At 35.5% G+C, this 20939-nt stretch overlaps 4 protein-coding genes and 1 non-coding gene across 8 annotated transcripts; 2 read left to right on the forward strand and 3 right to left on the reverse strand.

Moving 5' to 3' along the window:
* Positions 1–1239: 1239 nt before the first annotated feature.
* On the forward strand, positions 1240–1312 carry TRNAR-ACG. The gene has a single exon. It is a non-coding gene; the product is annotated as a tRNA-Arg (tRNA).
* Positions 1313–4431: 3119 nt separating this feature from the next.
* Positions 4432–20921, forward strand: LOC109165651 (protein LURP-one-related 12-like). Of its 2 annotated transcripts, XM_019314504.1 has the most exons (4): positions 4432–4806; positions 4969–5393; positions 19439–19443; positions 20911–20921. In XM_019314504.1, the coding sequence occupies exons 1-2, from the start codon at positions 4600–4602 to the stop codon at positions 5389–5391; spliced, it is 630 nt and encodes a 209-aa protein (XP_019170049.1). In that variant the 5' UTR covers positions 4432–4599; the 3' UTR covers positions 5392–5393; positions 19439–19443; positions 20911–20921. The 2 variants fall into 2 exon arrangements, with proteins under 2 accessions (XP_019170049.1, XP_019170048.1); XM_019314503.1 differs by lacking the exons at positions 19439–19443; positions 20911–20921 and having other exon boundaries at positions 4969–5547.
* Positions 7551–11385, reverse strand: LOC109164758 (umecyanin-like). Its single transcript, XM_019313307.1, has 2 exons — positions 11202–11385; positions 7551–7954 (listed from the first exon to the last, which is right to left on the reverse strand). The coding sequence occupies exons 1-2, from the start codon at positions 11383–11385 to the stop codon at positions 7551–7553; spliced, it is 588 nt and encodes a 195-aa protein (XP_019168852.1).
* Positions 13276–15702, reverse strand: LOC109165648 (glucan endo-1,3-beta-glucosidase 14). Of its 2 annotated transcripts, none has more exons than XM_019314498.1 (3): positions 15524–15702; positions 13926–14935; positions 13276–13526 (listed from the first exon to the last, which is right to left on the reverse strand). In XM_019314498.1, the coding sequence occupies exons 1-3, from the start codon at positions 15576–15578 to the stop codon at positions 13440–13442; spliced, it is 1152 nt and encodes a 383-aa protein (XP_019170043.1). In that variant the 5' UTR covers positions 15579–15702; the 3' UTR covers positions 13276–13439. The 2 variants fall into 2 exon arrangements, with proteins under 2 accessions (XP_019170043.1, XP_019170042.1); XM_019314497.1 differs by lacking the exon at positions 15524–15702 and adding an exon at positions 15136–15503.
* On the reverse strand, positions 16036–18264 carry LOC109165649 (methyl-CpG-binding domain-containing protein 11-like). Of its 2 annotated transcripts, none has more exons than XM_019314499.1 (3): positions 17976–18264; positions 16556–17036; positions 16036–16519 (listed from the first exon to the last, which is right to left on the reverse strand). In XM_019314499.1, exons 1-3 carry the CDS (start codon positions 18072–18074, stop codon positions 16257–16259), a joined length of 843 nt encoding a protein of 280 aa, XP_019170044.1. In that variant the 5' UTR covers positions 18075–18264; the 3' UTR covers positions 16036–16256. The 2 variants fall into 2 exon arrangements, with proteins under 2 accessions (XP_019170044.1, XP_019170046.1); XM_019314501.1 differs by having other exon boundaries at positions 16036–16489; positions 16541–17036; positions 17976–18263.
* Positions 20922–20939: the final 18 nt, after the last annotated feature.

Here is a 20939-nt window from a genome sequence, read left to right on the forward strand (position 1 = left end):
ATGTATTATGTTAAGAGTTGATGTATATTATGTTAAAAGTTTATGTTTATTATGTATTATGTTAGATTATGTGTATTATCTTTTAAAAAGAGTATGTATATTTTGTTATATAATTATGTACATTCATGTATACAATTATGTGTATTCTAGTATAACATTATGTACATTCTTGAACAGCGGGTTTTTTTTTTTAAGAAAAAACTACTGTAATTCACTGGGGCGGGAAATTTCAAAAAAAAATAAAATAAAACGACGTCGTTTTGCATCTGAGCGCATAGTGCAACGCGCGCCGTGGTGTAGGATATAAATTGCCGGTTTTCAAAATGTTAGATTTAATTCTTGGGTTTTCAAAGTGTCAACCCACCTTTCTAAGCCCAACCCATTCATTCTAACTTCTTTTGGGCCTACAGCCTACTAGGGTCCATATCAATAGTTATTTTGTGGAACTGTGTTCACCATGCGCATGATGAACACGGGATAAATTCATAATTTTTAAGTTGTAGATTCATAATTTTCATACTTTAGATTCATAACATCTATACTGTAGATTCATAATTTTTATACCGTAGAAATTATGAATCTACAGCATAGAAATTATGGATCTACCCATGTATTCACCATGCGCATGGAGAATACGTTTCCACAACATAATTTGCGGGTCCATACCCCATCAACAGTTGTTAATTATATTTGTCTTTTAAAAAATAAATAATATACACAACACTATTTAAAACTATCGCATTTTCTAATTTTGAAATTGAATATCATAATATTTGATTTGATCCAAGTACACATAAATAAACCCAATTTATTAGTTATTTCTGAGGTTCCTTTAGCTCACATTTATTTCCAATACAATAAGATTTTTTTTTCCTTTTTTTTTTCTTCCGGATACTTAGGGTGTGTTAGGTTCGCACATAGGAATCGGAATCGAAATGAGTATCAAATACTTGGTAATGGTAATGAGTTTTGGTGAAAATATTTAACATGTTTGGTAGTAGGGTAGAATGGGAATGATTACTAATAGTAGTGCTTGAGAATGAATAAGGGAATGAAACCCTTATTGTATTTGGGTATGAATTTTTCAATTGATGGGTATTCGAAACCCATAGTAGTGTTCTAAAAACCTATCAACCAAACAACAGCAATCACTTTCATACCCATTCCTATGAACAAAACCCACCAACCAAATACACCCTTAGTTTATTTATAGGTCTTATTTATCTATTAAACAACAAGGACTCCATGGCCCAATGGATAAGGCGCTGGTCTACGAAACCAGAGATTCTGGGTTCGATCCCCAGTGGAGTCGGTTCGCTTATTTTTGCTGCGAATTAATGCTTCAGCGCCGGCCTAGTGAGTAGTCAATTTTAAAGCCCACATCCGTTTTAAGTGTGGTCCATGGAAAGTGGAAACCCAATACAAATATCTACCAATTTTTATTTTATAAAAAAATGAATAAAATGTAAATTAAATGCACAAAATAATTAACACATTCAAAATATTCGATTTTTTTTTTTGAAATAGAAAATATTCTAATATAATTACTAAATTACTTAGCTTTTGAATGCAAATATCTGTGCACAAAATCTCTTTGCTCCTTACTTTGTGAGAAATTCTAGACAGTGTATATTAATTTTATAACTAAAGAAGTTAACGGTGACCAACATAACTGAACAAAATCAAAACATAATGCTTAAGGAAATCTTTTAAAAAAAAAATAGATATTGTTATTGGTTGGAGTAAAAAGATTACAAGTTATTTTTCAATATATTTATATAACTCAAATTATCAATTAAAAATACTCGAACTAAATAAGCAAAATAGATCCCTCAAATCTTGGCATTAATTACATTTTGATATTCAAAAATATAAGGAAAAAAATATTTTAAATTATAGGAAAAAATAATGATCTCCTAAAACTGATCTTGGACCTCTTAGCCATACTTTCCTTAATTGAGATAGTGTATCATCCTCTCGGATACTAATTAGCCTAAGTTGAATCTAACCACTTGGGATGAGGTTGAATGTTGGACCGCTCATTTCTAACACATCATCTATTCCTCAACTTTCTTATTGTTCATGAAGTTGATGACCCAAGAAGGTAATAAAAGAGAACCATTCACCGATCGCTTCTCCCATAGACTATAAAAGAATGCACTGCGCCTGTTATAAAATAAGAGGGAACTACATATAACAACAAGAGAAGATTGAGAGAGAATATGTTATAACCAACATATTTTTCAAGGAATTAATACAAATAATTTTTAATGTTATAATTAATTGCAAATAAAACTATGTTATTATAATTGGTTGCATACTTGCATTGAACTTATACATTGAGCTTTCTTTCTTTCTTGTACATTTACAAATAACTTTTGATTTTACCATTTTCTTCTTAATTTTGCTTACACCATTTCAATTCTAAGGATTTTTTATTATTATTTTTAACTTCATGATTTTTATAGTGTTAGTATATATAAATCTTATAGCTCAAATCTTGTGGTGGTTAAAACAAATTTAATATTTTTTTTCCTTTTATTTCTTTGAGTTTCAACAAAACGAAGTAATTTATTATTCAACTATATATAATTATATATTTGATAGTGTAATCGTTGAATGTTGGATATAATTGAGGTTGAAAAAGCCCGTGTATCTTAAAATCAATTTAACACTAAGGATTCTACTTGATTTTATGTTACGAGACAATTTCGTTGTTTAATTAAATCAATTTAATCAACGTATAAATAACGAAATTGAAAGCATAAATAAAGTAAAGACATAGTAGAATTGTTATGCAGTTCGGAGCTCCTTCTCCTACGTCTGCGGGGCAACCCAATCCACTATAGATGTTCACCACGGAGTATTACAAGAGGTAACTACAAATGGCTCACAGCCTTTACGACTACAACTCTTCTTAAACACCTAATCAGGACTGAACCGTGCATGCCATAGCCATCGTTGGTGTAGCACTTCAGCTGTCACAGGTACTGATTTGAAGTACAGAATTAAATCACAAATATAACATAATCAATATTAAAGCAGTAATATAGGAAGCTTGTATATGTAATCAGAATTTCAGAATTGTCAACTTCCTCTTTCGTTTTCCCTTCCTTATATACTGTACGTAATTTCCATTTCACCAAGCCTTGATTGTAGCTTTCATATGTGGCTTGAATTCTTCTCAACCACACATTCTTTAATTTGAGATCTTCAGACTTGCTCTTTGTCCAACTCATTAGAATGAAATCTCCACCGCACATTTTAGCTTGGTCCAATAACACTAATTACGACTCATACTAATTCGCATTACAAATTAATAAAATAAACTAATAAATTAGCCAATCAAATGTGTACTATTTTGTACACTTACAGAGGTTGGTTTCAATTATTTAAAATATTATACAAATACTTTGTTAGAATAAAATATGATAAATAGATATAAAATTTTAAACAAATTAACAATCTAATTACCAATTGTACGTGAAACTGTTATAGTTTTTTATTTATTATGATAATGTAATTATATAATCACTTTTTAACATTGAACATTTATTTAGTTGTGCAACACATTTTATTTAACTAGTTTATAGATAAATGTTGATGCAATTAATTGACTCAGGTGGTCCAAATTAAATTATTAAGACAAATAGCTTGTAGTGAGATTCTTCGGATTGATGTTTGTGTATCACATGTTGTGTAATGAATAGAACATAATGATCTTTGATGTGCAATACAAAGTTTGTAGCAATATAAGTATATAACATGATCTTGTGGTCTAGTGACATCAAATTGCTCTCCCATATGGGAGGTTATGGTTTGAACCTTAAGCGATGTTAACTCTTTGCGCTGGGAGGTTGTGGATTCGAGCCTCAGACTATATTAATTTTTTGCGCTTCAGTAGATTGAGAAAGTAGTTGTAGACAAATATTGCATTTTAACATGGTCACAAGGTCTTAGAGACGAGGCAAGCCTTAAGACAGAGCTAGGAGGCAGACTCAGGGGCGGCTAGTGATTACCTGTCTGAGGCCAACCCTGAAGGTCCCTTGAGCCTTGTTTGGGCCTTGCTTTTGGTTCTCCATGCAACCGGTTCAGTCGTTGCTTTCGGTTCTCCATGCCACCGGTTCAGTCCTTCGTAGTTTGTATCCGGCCTGAGCGATTCCTGTTTTTGGACATTTACTTCGTGAGCCACACAGGCTTTGGGCTATTCTTTTTGGATCAAACTTATATATCCATCAAATGTAAATATGGTAAATACTACTCTTATTTTTAAATTTTACTCTCAAACTTTTAGTTTATACCATAAAATTTTGAAGTTAATATATATTTATTGAAACTTACATTATAAAATAACTAATCATCAATTGTCACATGAAATAAAAGTAGAGGAGTTGAAATATGGAGTACATAGAACTCATGTAAATAATTGCACGTTGGTAGTCGTATTCAGCGACGCAGCATGGAGGGCCACACTCTGTCGACGCTCATCTTCAATGCACAAAAAGTCATGGGCAGATAGATACATTAAGAAAGAAAGGCTCCATAGCTCTCTAAGCTTCAATTCTCCAACACAAAATATCTCAAGTTTTACATAAAGAAATGAACAACGGATTCGTATACAAACAAGAGGTCCATCTTACTGTCCTCAAAACTTCTGTCTTCTTCGCCGGTGATGGATTCGCCGCCTACAGCTCCGACGGCCAGCTCCTTCTCCGAGCCGACTCCTATGGCCCCGACAAACGCCACCAGGGCGAACTCGTTCTCACGGACGCCGCCGGAAAATGCCTCCTCACCCTCCGCCGAAAGGTTTTGCAAAGTTTAGGAGAAAATTGCATACTATGTGTTTGCAGAATTGCATCACTTAAATATTAATTAATCCGAACAACAGTCAATAAATAAAGTTAAATCTGGTTTTGTATAATATTTTATTTAGATTAATGAATCTTTTCCTTGTCTTGCTTGGACCAGTGGCCGAGTCTTCACCAGAGGTGGGAAGGGTTTTCAGGCGAGGGAACGGAGGGTCAGAAGCCAATCTTCAGCGTGCGGTGGTCGTCGATAATCGGACGGTCGAGCGTGACGGTGGAGGTGTACGACGATCCGGGGGAGGAGTACAAGATCGAAGGGTGCTTCGCGCAGCGGAACTGCACGATCTTCAACGCCGCCGCCGGCGAGGAACCGGTGGCGGAGATTCGACGGAAAGTGGATCCCTCCGCGAATGTGGTGCTGGGGAGAGAGGTGTTCTCGCTGTTGTTGAAGCCGGGGTTTGATGGGGCCTTCGCCATGGGGCTCGTCCTCGTGCTGGACCAGATCCACACCGATGAAGATGATCATTACTTCACCAATAAAGGAGATGATAGGCGAGTCCGTGCGGAGCCCATTTCTGATGATTAGTCTTCAATCTGAGGCACCGGCCCCGACAGAGCATTTGCGAGAATGTAATTCATAATGATTTAATATTGATATACACAAGAAATTTGTTCACTTTTTCGCGGAATGTTGTATGATATAACTCTTAAATATGTGTGAAATGAGTAATGATTTTATAAATTTTGTCAAGGATGTTTGGTATAATATAACTCTTAAATGTGTGTGAAATGAAGAACACCTTTATAAATTTCGTTTCTCACTTGTTGACGTTTTAGAGTTGTCTGTTTGGATGACAGGGTGAAAAGTAAGAGGAAAGAAAACACAAACTAGAAATACCCAAAATGGTCCCTCGACTATAGCTAAATTCACAAATTGGTTTTCAACTTTAAATTTCAACCAATTAAGTCTTTAACTTTGTAATTTTTACACAATTTGGTCCTCTGTCTATTTGACCGTTTGTTGACTGTGATTTTTGAGGATATATATGTAATTTCATGGTCCATCGTCGGTTTTTTAAGGTTCCGGTTGCATTTCCAGACCGCACTGTTACATTTGAATCCACAATCAAAAGCAATCTACCAAACCCGGTCACCTTCTTCATCCTCCCTTTGGATTCAATGTAGTTGAATTCGTATCAGAGCGAAGAAGACGACGTGTTTCGGAACCGGTGCAACGTCATCCTGGAGGCCTCCACGTGCTCCGACGAGAGCTGAAGGTTCTTCTGGAGATCGTCGATCACGGTCAACAAACGGTCAATTAGATGGAGGACCAAATAGTATCAAAATTGCAAACTTAAGGACTTAATTGGGTGAAATTGAAAGTTAAGGACCAATTTGTGAATTTAGCTATAGTCGATGGACCATTTTGGATATTTACTCTATTTTTTTATATGGTTGACTTGTTTGATTACAATTTTTGGATAATTTATATCATGGACTAAACTCACTAAAGTCCTCTGTCCATGGTCCCAGATGGGATATAGACCCACGAAGGCCCAATGCCCAAGAAGAGGGGGAAGGAAAGATAGGCCCAAGAGAGAAAAAGCTCAGAAGACGGGCATGTACATGACAAAGGAGTCGGGCGAGGCCTAGGTCGGCACAAGCTGTTGGTCGACACGAGTAGGGAGTCGACCAAGCGGGTAGCCGTTGGCAATGAAGAGGCCTCTTTAAAGTTTGGTCAAACGAGCCGTTGGAGAAGCCCGGTAACGACAACCCAACGGCCCCAAAGTAATTAATGAGCCTAGTTATAGGCCTTTATATACGCATTTAAATAAAGGATAACCCACTATACAAGGGGCTCTCCGGAGAAGTGTAAAGGGGGAGAAAAACCACAGAGAAAGTGAGAAATAGCAACTTTAGTCATCTCTTTATAGACCACTTAGCTTTGTATTGAAAGGTGAATCCACCAATCACAGTTGTGTTGGAACTCCCTGGACTCAAAAATCCTAAAACCAACATTGGCGTTGTTTGTGGGGACATGACAAAAAGTTACGTTCGCTTCCCTAATCGAGAAAGGAGTCGAGAGATAGGACAGAAAGCCAAGCCACCATGGGCAAAGGCCTGAAACTATGGTTGAGGATCGAAGTCACGCCTCAGATCACCACAACGCACCAAGGGCAGACCTGCGATATCAGTTGAACCAACGAAACTCACAAAGTCAGGGTGGTGACTCGACACCATAACTAAATCTTCAAACCCAACCAACAACACCCACGCATTTTCATTGAACCCACGAATTAATTGCATAATTAAACTTAATATTATACACTTAATATGATTGAATGCATATATAAAATAATCCAAAGAGTATGAACCAACTAAAAAATAAAAATTTACACTAAATATTTATTTATTCATAATTAACCAAATATGGGCAATAAGAAATAAAATCATAATTCAAAGAACTAGCCTGTATGAGCAGTTCAATTGGTCATAGAGATAAAAGTTGAAATGATTGATTAGGGATGGAGTCTCACCACTGTGCAAAGGTCTAACCTTACCTTTATCCATATAAATCCTCCAACAAATCAATATAGTATATATATTGTGAATGTTTGAAAATTCAAACAAACAATTGCCCCTTTTTACTGGAAGTTGCTCTGAAAACCTTTACAATTACAGATATGTCAACCAAAACAAACAACTACCCCTTTTTACTGGAAATTGCTCTGAAAACCTTTGCAATTACAGATATGTCAACCAAAACCAATATAGATGAAGCACAGTTATAGCAATGGAAGCCATGGTTAGCGCCAAGCCAACATGCACCGCAGTTGCAGAAGAATGAGACTGGGTAGACCCGCCCGGTGGCGACGAATTAGAACTGGACGGCCCCCCAGCCGGAGAAGGAGGGTTAGCTCCGGCCGGAGGCCCACCGTTGCCGCCTGAAGCTGTTACGGCCAGTTTCTGTCCGAGCTTACAGTGGGTTCCGAAGGTGCAAATGTAGTAGTGGTCGCCGGTGGAGTTGAGAGTGACGTGCGCGGGTCCGTCGGTTAAGGAAGTTCCGATGGCGTTGTCGGTGGTGCACGCGTCGAATGAGTCCTTTGCTACTTCCAGTACGTCGTGTCTGCCGGTGATAAAGTTGAACACTAGGAATACGCAAAAATTAAACAAACGCATGCATTAAATTGACGGAGAATTCGATAATTTTTTTCGTCCAGTTGGACAAAATAGCAAACAATTCAGCTTCTTCGTCCAAGTGGACAAAGAAGCTAGACATGCTTCCCTCCAATTGGACGGAAAACCCAATCGGCGGCTTCTCCGTCCAATTGGACGAAGAAGTCAGGTCGACTTCTTGGTCCGGTTAGACGCAAAAATGAGATTTTTTTTATTTAATTTTATTTGAATTAAAAATTAAAAATATGATTTTTAAAATAATAATTAATCTTTTGAATTAAAAAATATTTTATTACCAGTTACTTAGGTACTGGTTAATCAATCTAATTCCATAAAAATAGGAGTTAAAGAAGGTTGCTTAAAAAGAACTAAATAATCATGTGTCAACGCCATCTCCACTAGGGCTTAAACTCACAACCTCTTATATAAGAGTGTAACCTTAGTGCCATTCAACTAACTAGGCAAATTGTTGTGTACCATGAATATCATATACATTTTTAATATACTAAAAGTAAATTATTTTTGTACTGAAGGTACATTATTTTTGTACTGAAAGTACATTAAATAAAATAATATACCCTTAGTATATTAAAAATGTATTTTTTAAAAATGTACCTTTAGTATATTAAAAATATACATTTTATTTATGGTCCACACAGTTGTGTGGACCATGGTCCATGCAATAATTATTGATTAGACTAGGGGTGGAAATATGCCGAGCTTTAGAAAATTAGGCATGAGCCTGTTACAAAAACTTGAAGCCTTTTTTAAAAGCCTGTTTAATGTTTAGGCCATTAAAAGCCTTTAAAGTAAGTCATACTTTTTTTGTTACAAGGGAAGGGGGACTCCAATCCACGTGCAATTCTGAATATATAGTTATGAAGTTATTATGGATATATAGTTATGAAGTTATAGATATATAGTTATGAAGTTGTAGATATATAGTTATGGAGTTATTGATATATAGTTATAAAATTATGGATATATAGTTATGAAATTATAGATATAGTTATCTGTGAACAATCACTTTAAGAATTCTGAATATGGAGTTATGTAATTATAAATGTCTAGTTGTGAGATTATAAATATATGGATATGAAATTATAAATATGTAGTTATTAACTTATCATTTCTGAATGTGCTGTTGTCAAATTATGAATATATAGTTATGTAATTCGATCTGGATATATAGTTATGAATTTATGGATATATCCTACTGTTTGAATATGAAAGGAAACCGTCCAACGCCGTTAACTACAATTCGAACGGGAATTTTTTTTAATGAAACGACATCGTTTTGCAACCGTGTGCACCATGCACACGGTTGCACAGCATAACGATTGCCCACTTAGGGGAGCAACCAGATACCATTGGACCACAAGGTCCATGGTAAAGTAAGGCATACTTTGAACCTATTTAAAGCCTACATATTAAAACTTTTTAAAAAATTTAATAAGTCTATCTAAATGCTTTCAAAAAAACAAATATCTAAATAATTTAAGAAACATACGTAATACAAAACTGATAAATAAGTATATCACCACAATGCAAACATAATAGCATTAAAATATAAAATAAAATAAAACAAGTATCGACTTTAGCATGCTCGTTAACTTATTTAGAGATAAATTCAATTGTATTATTGTTTGTTATCCTATATAATCTCATAAATAATTTACAATCAACTCACATAATTAAGTTGCAACATTTGATTAAATATTATGATAGTAAGAACAATTATTAAATAAAAAAATTAAATAATAAGAACAGTTATAGCAGAATCAGCAACAATACTTATTGTTCAATCATAATTTAATTCGAAAGGGATTTTGGAGGAAGAGGGTTAAAGTTTGGTAATTATATATACTTGGGGTTATATTGTAAATATAAAAATATATTAGGTATATATATATATATATATATATATATATATATATATATATATATATATATATATATATATATATATATAGAATCCAGTGAAACCCCCCTATCCAGGTGAGATCGTGAAGCCACATCCTGTGCGTTTATTTTTATTTTTCAATGGTTTAGATTGATTTCACTTGGATCACACATGCTACTGATTTTAGATGAAGCCAGGGGTATTTTTGTTCTTAATCACTCTATTTATTACTTTCCATTTCATTTATTTCCATGTTTATAAAAATTTCTATCGTTATTTTTTTGCCTCAATCAATTTTTAATATTTCTTTCTCTCTCTTACTATCACCAGCATAACGCACTTATTGTCACTCGTGTGAGCACACGCGCATATAGTTGTGAAATATAACCTACTTAGCAAATACCTATGTGCTCATTACTATGCATCAACCTACTTCATTACGTGCACACATCAGTTTAATGCACACGTCTTTATTACTATTTTATTTTAAAATACAATCTTACAGCGGTGTGTGCATTGTTCTAGTATGGTGTGTGTGTTAATTCTTGTTGATTTTTTTTTTTTTATGTATATATAAACCATGATGTTTTTTTGCACACACCAATGTTAAAAAAAAAAAAATAAAATAAAACTGACATGATGCTAAGTTCCTTTGCCAAAAATTTACAAACGCAAAACCATACAAATGCACACACCACCGTAAAAATAAAACAAAAAAAAAAACAAACAAACAAAAAAAAAAACAAACAAAAAAAAAACAAAAAAAAAAAAAACAAAATGACATGATGCAAAGTTCCATTGCCACAAATTTGCACACGCCATATAACAAAAATGCATACTCCATCGTAAAAAAAAAAAAACAAAAAAACAAAAACAAAAATAAAAACAAAAACAAAACGAAACAAACACAAAAACGACATGATGCAAAGTTTCAGAAATTTGCACACGCCCTATCACACAAATGCACACACCACTTTTACAAATACAAATCTCATATAACTATTTCTTCTTTAAAATCTCAAAATACAAAAAAAATATAATTAATTATTACTATTGATAGGATCCCTTTTATTAGATAAAGATTCTATTTTAATTATAACTAAAATTAAACACTATAATAGAATTACTCTTACACCCTTCTCATTTAAATCTATCGTTAAATAATTGATATTTGATTTTAAATCCTATCCATCCATTGAAAATTTATTAATGGATGAGATGAGTTCTCATGATCTCATGTATCATAGGAATTGAATAGGATCCGCATATAATATATATATATATAAAGTAAATTAATTATGGTTAGTACAGTTTACCTAAGATGTCTCCAACTTTGAATGTATCGGCGGAAGTCCAATTTGAATACACAGCGGCGCCGCCGGGAGGTACTATCCAACCAATGGTGTCTCCGACGGCATGCACCGTTTGGGCTTCCCCATAATTCAGCACACTTGCCACCGCCAAAGCTCCAAAAACAACAATGAACATAACTTTGTGCATCGCTTTTGTTTTTGTGTAATTTTCCTCTGCTTTAGATTTTTCTTTTTGTAATGCAAGAGTTTGACTTGGAGGTTCGTGCAGGAAATTATAGATGAAGATCTTTATCTTTGTTTCAGAGATCAAGAATATAACTTGATTTGGGGAACCTTACATATATACAATTAATTGATAACAAACAAAAACGGAAAGAAATTAACAAATATATATAATTGTAATTTGTGGCATGATTCATTATTGGGACAGGTCCACCTAATTAAAATGCTGAAAATAAGACTCTGTTTGGTAGAGCTTATAATTAATTTTAAACTACAAATAAGTTATAAACTCTGTTTGGTTAAACATAAAGAGATTAAAATACTAGCTAATTTTGAAATGCTACACAAGTAGCGTTTCAAAATAAGTTATTGGCTTTATAACTTTTTTTTTTTAAATCTTTATTAATTTACAAAAATAACACCATCTATCACTCATTAATCAAAATCGTAATATCATAGTAAATTGTAATGTCCTTTTACATCATCATCTAATTCAACGATTAACTGTACCAAGCACTTTAATTTCAATTAGTTAGCTTATTAGCTATTAGTTTTTAGTTTTCAACTAACTTTTTAGCTAGACGTGCCAAACATAGTCTAAAGCTATTGTAATACGAAGTATAATTTAGGGATAAAGTACAAATAAGCCACTGAACTATTCGGGAAACAACAATTAAGCCATCGAACTCAAATAACTCCCAAATAAACCATTGAACCTGGAAAAAAAAAAAAAAAGAAGAAAATATGTCATTGAACTCATGAAAAAAGAGCAATTAACATTTTTAAGAGGTTAACTTCAGAATTTTGTTGATTGGATTGCCAAATGTTTATTTTATTTATGTTTCTTTTATTATAATCCACTTACATAGTAATATACTTTAAAGTAATTATAATTAAAATAGTTTTGTTTTGTCGAGATTTGATTTATTTATTATTATTTTTTCACTGGATCATCTATTTAAAAAATAATAATAAATAAATAAATTAGATCTAAATGAGACAAACCTATTTTGATTATAATTACTTTAAAATATATAACTATGTATGTAGATTTTAATAAATAAAAAATGTAAATAAAATAAACATTTGACAATTCATTCAGCAAAATCGTTAACTTGTTAAAAATGTTAATTGCTCTTTTTTCGGATTCAATAACTTATTTGGGGGTTATTTAAGTTTGGTGGCTTAATTATTGTTTTCTAAATAGTTCAGTGGCTTATTTGTACTTTATCCCTATAATAATAATTACTTACGGTTATTATTTTATTAACATATACAGAGTATTATTTTAATGAAAAACACTCTTTATTTTCATAACCTTGAGATGCAATTTTCGATTGGGAAGGAGCAATTGAGAAGAGAGAATTGAAGCTTCGGTTTCTGTGTAATTTGTATTTTGTTTTCGACTATTTCATGTATTTTGTTCTTTTTTTCTGATTATTAAAAAAATATTCTCCGACAAAAAAATAAAAATAAAAATAAAAATTTATATTGGGAGTGGGTGAGGGGGGAGGGGTTTGAGGGAGACAGGGGACAGCGGTGGAGGGGTGACTAGAATAAGGATCTTTCAGTGATAAAAAAAAAATATCATTATATTTTTCTCTAGCTTTAGAGTTCTTGATTATTCTCAAACCAGTTAGAATATAAGGTTCTCAGTTTTTACATAGGCTGCAATTCTCATTTGATTTTATATCGTAGTTAACCTATTCTATATCACACTTAACATAGCTTTTATAGTGATTACTTTATATTTAACCATCGTAATTTGCATAATAATCGGTATATTTCCTGATTGGACAATATTGATCATTAAGTTTTCAATTACTTTTACATTTGCGATTCAAACGGCCATGAATAAAAGAAAGGGGAATAGAATTGAAGATGGAATGAATGTTTAGCAGTTAGTTGCTTAGGATGTTTAACTCACGGTACAAATTATGGGATAAACATTTGTACAATCCAAACAGGAATGGAAATAAGAGTGATGAGTTGATTAATTTGCCGCCGCCGGTGATTAAGTCACGACCATAAAAATACAAGTAGTGTTGCCACCACACATATCACATTCACTAATGGCTGATACCATCCTTGGGGTCTCCAGTAGCCCTGCAACACCACAAATTATCAATTAATCATATCACCACCTTAGGGTTAGGGACGGGATTATCCATTCATACTAAGTCACAATGTCACGTCTATAAACTCTTCCAAAAAGTTGAATCTCAACCTAAGGGTCTCCCACATCCCGGCCTGACAGAACGTCAGGAAGGCTGTAAATCATGGTAACTCAACTGAACATGAACCATTGAGACTAGACCTTTACTTGTGAGACTCGATCTCTGGTCATTCTTTCAAACTTTCATCTTTATGACCAGTTGAGCTGCCCATGCGAATAGCATGGGCTAAACTCGATCAACCCAATTGATGTCCAACAAAAACATTTTAAAGAATAGACGAAAGAAAGAGTTGGTTTGACATATGAACTATAGAAAAAAAGAGTAATACCTTTGAAGCAGAAGATGGAACAAGTCCCCTTAATCCAATATTATATGCAATACTCCCATCCTGTTTGAACAATCCAAAGTTTCTCTCAGAAGTCGGCCCGGGCTTCAAATTCTCGTTAAACAAAGCGAAGATATAAGCCTTGACAGGGGTTTTGGGCTTGTAAGGAGTCCCCTTCTTCTTCAGCAGCCTCTTCCGCAGATTATCATTGTAAGTTTTGGCGTTCTTAACGTTAGCGCCGGCTTCATTTTGGTCTCCGTTGGAAGCCCACCCAGTCTCCGACACAATGACCTCCATTCTATGGTACCCCACTTTCTCCAGAGCCACATAGGAAGCATCAACCATGGCGTCAAACATGTTGTCGTAATGCAGCTTAGTCTTGGCGTCGTAGATGCCGGGACTGGACTTGAAGAGCGCGTAGTTGAGATCGATGTGGGACGGGTCGCTCTTGTAGGCGAGGAACGGGTAGGCGTTGATGTAGAAGGGGGAGTGGATTTGGGAGAAGAATTGGAGGAGGGGTTTCATGAAGGGGAGGACGGTTTCCTTGAACGCGCCGGCGGACGGCGGGTAGGTGATGCCGAACACCGCCTCCGAGTGCGGGCTGGAGACCTGGATTGTTTTGGATAGGTTGACCTGTTGGAGAGCGGAGTGGACGTTTTTCACCGCCGGGAGTAGAACCTCCCATTGTTCAACGTTGTCGCCGCCGAGGATCTCGTTTCCGACCGCGATTCCTCGGATTTTGGTGTCTGGGAGGAATGGGGTCACGTTGTCTTTCAGCCATTGGACGGCCCGGTCCTGATTCACGCTTATATCTCGCAGGAATTCATTCCCGAGACCCACTATGATTTCGATTCCGGATCCCTTAAACGCCGTCAACACTGCATGGTCGGCGTCGTAGATTCTGATGTTCTTGATCTTGTTTGCTGTTAGGAGTGTCACAACGCTTTCTGGGGCTGGGATATTGTCCGCTATTCTCCCGTAGTTTACTCCATATGTTCCCGAGAATGCATCCGCTGCAAATTCAAAACATAAAATTAGTCTGGAATAAATTGAAGCATGTGTTCTATCTCAACTAAAAAGTCTAATCTGATAGTCGGATTGCATATTAATGGCTCAACAAAAACATAGGATTAGTCTGGGTAAGTTGGAAAACGATTCAAAATCACGCCAAAAATGGAAGCTAAGCTAGAAACCAAGAATAAATGCAGCCTACCATTAGAGAAGGAAACAGTGATGAGGAAGAAGAAAGTTATCCAGAGGAATAAAGATGATGATGAAGACATATTGTATTATAATCTTGAAAGGGTAAAGATTGAACGCAACAGATTTGGAAAGGTTAGTTAATTGCGGTGTTAACAACAGTATTAATAATTGCACGAGTGTTCCATTATTAGAAACTGGTGGGGTGGAATTCTTCATCGTGGGGAGTTCCATGAAGAAGAACAGAGAAAAGATTCCAAACCTTTGTCCAGAAAGGAAGGTAAAACAACGAACTTTGGTTTCCTCAAGACACAAAAATGTTTGGGGCAGACGTTTTGGATTAGATTCCAACCTTTTCAAGGTGACATTCTTTAGATTAACTAAAAAGTAAACCTTTTTTCAATGTTTTGTCTCGATCGCAAACCTTTTCAATGTTGCGTCTCCATCTCTCATCATTCTGAAATCTCCATGGAATATTTCCTGGATTCCTGCTATGATTTTCCAGAAAGGAGAAGTTGTTGAGGATTGAAATGTTAAATGCTTGCTTTCAATACACTCCAATTAGATTCCCAATTCCCAAAGCCAATTCTGCAATGAAATTCTCTTATCCCCATGGCCTCTACACCCCAACCCGACAGAATAGTGAAAGGATAAATCACAATAACTAAACGATCCAAGAGAATGCACCTAATTCATGTGCAAATATTGCAAGTCAATATATATACCACAATCTCGAATATTTAGAACCCCTATCAAGAAGTAAATCACAATCACGAATCATCCCGTCAGTCTCCAAGTTCCTACCCTTACGTGTATGATGTATGTATACTCTATGCACAGAGACTGATCTGTGACAAGACTTTAAGATAACCGGTCAAATCAACGGAACAAAGCCAATTCTTGAACACAAACATGCACAAGTATTGCAAGTCAGTATATCTACTACAAACACATAAGTTCACATAGCTGGCTATGGCAGAAACATAGAAAGTCCTATAAAGGTAATATCCTAACAAGTAACAACGAAGCCTACCACTGATAGTCTCATTAATATTACAGTAATCAAAAGGATTATAAAGGATGAACAATACAATGCAGATGAGACTGGACACAATCTAGATAAACATGTTGTGTTTAGCAGCTAATTGGTGCAGGAGAGGGATGGTGTGGGGTATTCGCGAACCCCTGGACCAACCCATTCCTACTATTTCCGGCCTTCTCTTCCTGCAACTTCAATTCGCTATCGTTTTCCTGGATTTCCTTCGTTTCATCTTCCACTGCAGCAGAACTCTCCTTCTCTGGGGCTTCTCCAGATCCCAGTTTCCCTTCAGCTTTACCTTCTGCACTTGAAACTTGTTCAGTCTTATTTGCCTCCCAGGATGTCCCGTCGTTTCCATCCTTGGAGCCATCCAAGGTATTCCCATCTTTAGTACTAGCGTTTCCCCCAACCTCGACCTCAACCTCTGATGCATTTTCCTTTTCAGCGCCATCTTGCAGATTATTATCTTCAGTTTCACCTTGAATCTGTGTGGTTATATTTCCTTTCTCCACACCCTCATGTTCAGTGGATTCAACATTTGGAGTTTCGACTTCTTTCACACCCTCTTCGTTCGAAGCTGCCAGATCTTTCATCTCCACGCTCTCAGTTTCACCGGTTTCCTGCTGGCTATCCTTTCTTCCAGATGACATTCTACGTCGTTTCTTGGGCATCTCGGTCTCTGAAGGGGAGGGATTGGCCTTGACCTTTCCACTGATCCTTGCAGATCTTCTTGGAGTATCACCAGTACCCCAATCAAAGCTGGATGGTGCAGGATTACCAGGGTGTGATTTCAGATACTGGCTTAACTGTCTCTTGCTAGTGATCTCTTCCCCAGTGGGAGCAATAAACACAACCTTGCCTCCACTATGCATTAACTGCACATAAACACACAAGAAAAGGATTGCTGAACAAGCTTTTATATGATTCCATATTTGTTTATACATTGGCCTGTTTGGTAAAATATTTAGCTTTTCAGCCAATTTTAGTTTCTTTGACCTGTTTGATTTGGTTAAAAACCAATATAAGTGTTTGGTTAATTAGCTTTTTGTAACTCCAAAATGCTAAAATTCAAAAAGCTGCTCAAAACAACTTTTTCAATTAGCTTCTTGAGAAAAAGAAATTATACCAAACAACTATCAGCTAAATTTATCAAATACATATCTACAATCAGCTAACGTTATCAACTAGTTATACCCTTTAATTGACCCAATCAGCTAACAGCTATCCGTCATTCACCAATCCGGGCCAATTAATCTTAAAGACTCCGAGCAAATCTGGAGTCACCCGTCAATCTCTAGGTTCCACCCCTTGCCTGTACACTCTAGGCGATTCCACTTTATTTACCATTTGAAGACAAAACACTATTGCCATTTGCTACAACTCAAGTGCTAAGTTGAAACATTCTCCATTGGCTAATATCCCATTGACACCCTACTCCATAGGTTCAGAAAACTATTTTCTTTCTTTCTAAATCTGGGTAGGACCAAACAACATGTGAGTATGTGACTTTCTATTCTAAAATCATTGGCTAAAAAGTCTTTGACTGGAACTTGTTTTCATAAACACCCCAAACCAAAGCAGGCAAAGCCAAGCTCAGTACTCAGTACCCTTTCTCATATCTGCACCAGATTCAGCAAATAGCCAAGAAACCAAAGGAGCCCATTTCCACCAACAAATTAAAGTATATCTCCAAAAATCTTGGGGGGGTTTACCCAAAACAGAAAAATGATAGATTACCCAAACTTTCTTTCATTAAAAAGGCATGATTAAACTCAGTTGTAAGTAGAAAAGCATAATAAAAATAAGATTTTTACCAATTTCTTCCAAGAAGGAGGTGCAGGAAGCTCCACAGAGAGAACTCCATCTGTTCCTTGAGTCAGGTTTTGAGCCATCTTTTCTTCAGAATTCGCCATTTTCGTCTCCCCAATCAAAGAAAAACGCAGGACTAGCTACCAGCTCTGTTCCTCTCTCTCTCTCTCTCTCTAAATGCTAGAAACTAGAAAGCTCTACTCACATACGTGCCACTGGTCCATTTCTTGCCGTCCTTTTACTTGTCCCTTTTCTAGGCTACACGACAGTGACTAAACCAGACTGGTGCCCTTACCCTAAAGAATAATAAATTTCACTTTTTTTTAATCTTCAACGCTGTTTTTCTTAAACAGGAATATTAAGATAAAAATTTTGTAGGGAAATGTGACATAAAACGTGGAGAATAAGGTTATCCAGTTTATTGGATAAAGACGAGAGATCGGAGCGCGTGAAAGAAGCCAAGTGTCGAGCCGTGATGAAGGATATTAAAAGGCGATCCTCGTGGAGCGCGCGAGTCGGCGTCATTCAGAAGATCTTGAAGGCGCCGCCTCTTTCACGCGTGTCGTGTCATTACAAGATTGAGTGAGGAGAGTTGAAGAGGACAATATCTTTGGATTTCAAACTGTTATTCACTGGATTAGAATGGCTTTCAGGTCCGATCAGGGCTTCGAACGTGCTAGAATTTCTATGCGGGATCACCGGTTTCACGTGATAAGATTTGAAGTTGGATTATTTGCATTTACCCAAAAATAAAAAATAAAATAATTTGAACTTGAAACTTGGAAGGAGTGGGAAATGGGCCGGACCGATCTGCCCAGTCCAATGCAACACTTACTGGATCGTATCGACCCAACTCGTATATCATTAAATTTCTGGATAATTGAATAAAGTTTTTAATGAGTAAATATCCAAAATGGTCATCGACTATAGTCAAATAGATGGAGGATCAAATTGTGTCAAAATTGCAAAGTTAAGGACTTAATTGGTTGAAATTGAAAGTCGAGAATCAATTTGTGAATTTAGCTATAATCGAGGGACTATTTTAGGTATTTACTCGTTTTTAATTAATAAACCAAAAAATAATTAAATTTCTTAAGTAGCACGCCATATAGAATTGCAATAATCCACCCATTGCAACGATTCAAACAGCCTTATATAAGAAGTATGGGTCGTTATGCTGCATCCGTATGCACCATGCATGGTGCATACGGATGCAAAAACGACGTCGTTTTATTAAAAACGCGCATTCTATTTAAAAAAAAAAATATTCAATTTCGATTCCCCTGTTGTTCATAGATTTTGGAATTTTAGTTTATTGATTATGAATATTTAGACGTGAAATCGAAATTGATTTTATTTTTTCATTCATGTTGGATATTTAGTTTATTCATTGTGGATATTTAGTTCATTCATTATGGAATTTTTAGTTCATTCATTATGGAATTTTAGTTCATTATTTATTCTGGATATATAGTTCAAATTATGCATAATATAATATCGTTGCTGGGAATTGAAATTTAATTTTTGTTTTTAAGTGAGACACGCGTTTTTAATAAAACGACATCGTTTTTGCATTCGTATACACCGTACATGGTGTATTCGGATGCACAGCATAATTTGCCAAGAACTATAAGACAAAAGATGAGATACAGAATCTCATATAACTTGGAAACTGGGAAAAAAAATTTCAATATTGTGATTATGGTTGGCAAATTTAGCGGAAAATGTATAGCTAAAAGTTTAAAAAGAATTGAAAGCTGAAAAATTATAAGTTAAGAGTTGAAAAATGAATAGTTATTAAGCTAGCTGTTATGCTTGAAAGTGTTTGGTAAAATTAGCTGTAAAATTTAAATTAGTTTCTTTATGTATTAAAATTTAACATTTTGTCTTAAAAAAAATTAACATTTTAAAATGAAATTATTAGCATAATCATGATCTAGCATCTCATGATGGAGTAACAATATTGTTGCAAATTTCCTTCATTTAATAATAATAATAATAATAATAATAATAATAATAATAATAATAATGATGGTTTTAGGGTTTTCGGGCCCAAGGAGGTCCAACACAACCTTTAGCTGGAGGATACACCTTGCAATGGAATGTGTGTCTATTTCGGAGATTATGCTAATACTCAGAACTTTTGGTATTCTCCCCTCTTTTGGGTGTTCAACTGTCCCCCCTTTTACAAGAATGGAGGAGCCTTTATATAGTGGCTCCTCCTCTACCGACTTGAAGGCCTTTAATGGCCGACTTCAAGGCTAATTAAGATACGGAGCCGTTGGACGTCATTACTCGGTCGACCAACGGCTCTCCCAGGCTTGTAACGGCCTGACCGAGTCCGGCTTTCAATGTCTTAACTGCTCCCTTTTAAACGAATCTCTTCAATGCTCTCAACGGCTCCTTGAGCCGAGTCCTTTCCTGGGCTTGGGCCTCGGTCGACTCCTTGTCTCGGCCTAAGCTCCTACTGGACTCCTCTTAGCAAATCTGAACTGGGCCCTGTGCTTGGGCCTGGGCCGACTCCCGGACTCGGCCCAATTGCTCTTCGGGCTCCTCTCGACGCTGGCCCAGTTCTCCTATCTATTTTCTTTGGGCCCCTATCTCTTGGGCCGGGGTCCTTACCCCATCAAATAATAATAATAATAATAATTGTGGTGAAGATTGCGAATAAAGGAAAAGAAAAAAAAAGTTTTAATTGGGAATGGTAAATGATGTCATTTCTTTAAAATATTAAGGTGATGAAAAAATTTGAAAAATTACTAGTTTATTTTGAAATGCTAGTGTTCCAAAATTTTAAAATACGAACTTATTTTGTGAACATGACTAAACAGAGCTTATAGTTTATTAGTAGCTTAAAATAAATTAAAAATTCTTAAATAAGTTCGGCCAAACAGACTCTGTGTTAGCAATGCCGAAAAAGTCAAGGAGTCAACATGTAAGTTTTACTACAATTACTTAAAATGCCTGTG

This window comes from Ipomoea nil, unplaced genomic scaffold (assembly GCF_001879475.1).
Source record: "Ipomoea nil cultivar Tokyo-kokei standard unplaced genomic scaffold, Asagao_1.1 scaffold3069, whole genome shotgun sequence".
NCBI lineage: Eukaryota > Viridiplantae > Streptophyta > Magnoliopsida > Solanales > Convolvulaceae > Ipomoea > Ipomoea nil.

Excerpts from the sequence above, each read along its gene's own strand:
- LOC109165651 (XM_019314504.1), top strand. The coding sequence starts at position 4,600 with ATGAACAACGGATTCGTATACAAACAAGAGGTCCATCTTACTGTCCTC. Across the intron at positions 4,807-4,968 it reads TCCTCACCCTCCGCCGAAAG|TGGCCGAGTCTTCACCAGAG; the intron begins GTTTTGCAAAGT and ends TGCTTGGACCAG.
- LOC109165648 (XM_019314497.1), bottom strand. The coding sequence starts at position 15,205 with ATGTCTTCATCATCATCTTTATTCCTCTGGATAACTTTCTTCTTCCTC. Across the intron at positions 14,936-15,135 it reads CACTGTTTCCTTCTCTAATG|CGGATGCATTCTCGGGAACA; the intron begins GTAGGCTGCATT and ends TTGAATTTGCAG. Across the intron at positions 13,527-13,925 it reads TTCCATCTTCTGCTTCAAAG|GGCTACTGGAGACCCCAAGG; the intron begins GTATTACTCTTT and ends GTGGTGTTGCAG.
- LOC109165649 (XM_019314499.1), bottom strand. The coding sequence starts at position 18,074 with ATGGCGAATTCTGAAGAAAAGATGGCTCAAAACCTGACTCAAGGAACA. Across the intron at positions 17,037-17,975 it reads CTCCTTCTTGGAAGAAATTG|TTAATGCATAGTGGAGGCAA; the intron begins GTAAAAATCTTA and ends GTTTATGTGCAG. Across the intron at positions 16,520-16,555 it reads CGAGGTTGGGGGAAACGCTA|ATGGAAACGACGGGACATCC; the intron begins GTACTAAAGATG and ends ATGGCTCCAAGG.
- LOC109164758 (XM_019313307.1), bottom strand. The coding sequence starts at position 11,385 with ATGCACAAAGTTATGTTCATTGTTGTTTTTGGAGCTTTGGCGGTGGCA. Across the intron at positions 7,955-11,201 it reads CAAAGTTGGAGACATCTTAG|TGTTCAACTTTATCACCGGC; the intron begins GTAAACTGTACT and ends GCGTATTCCTAG.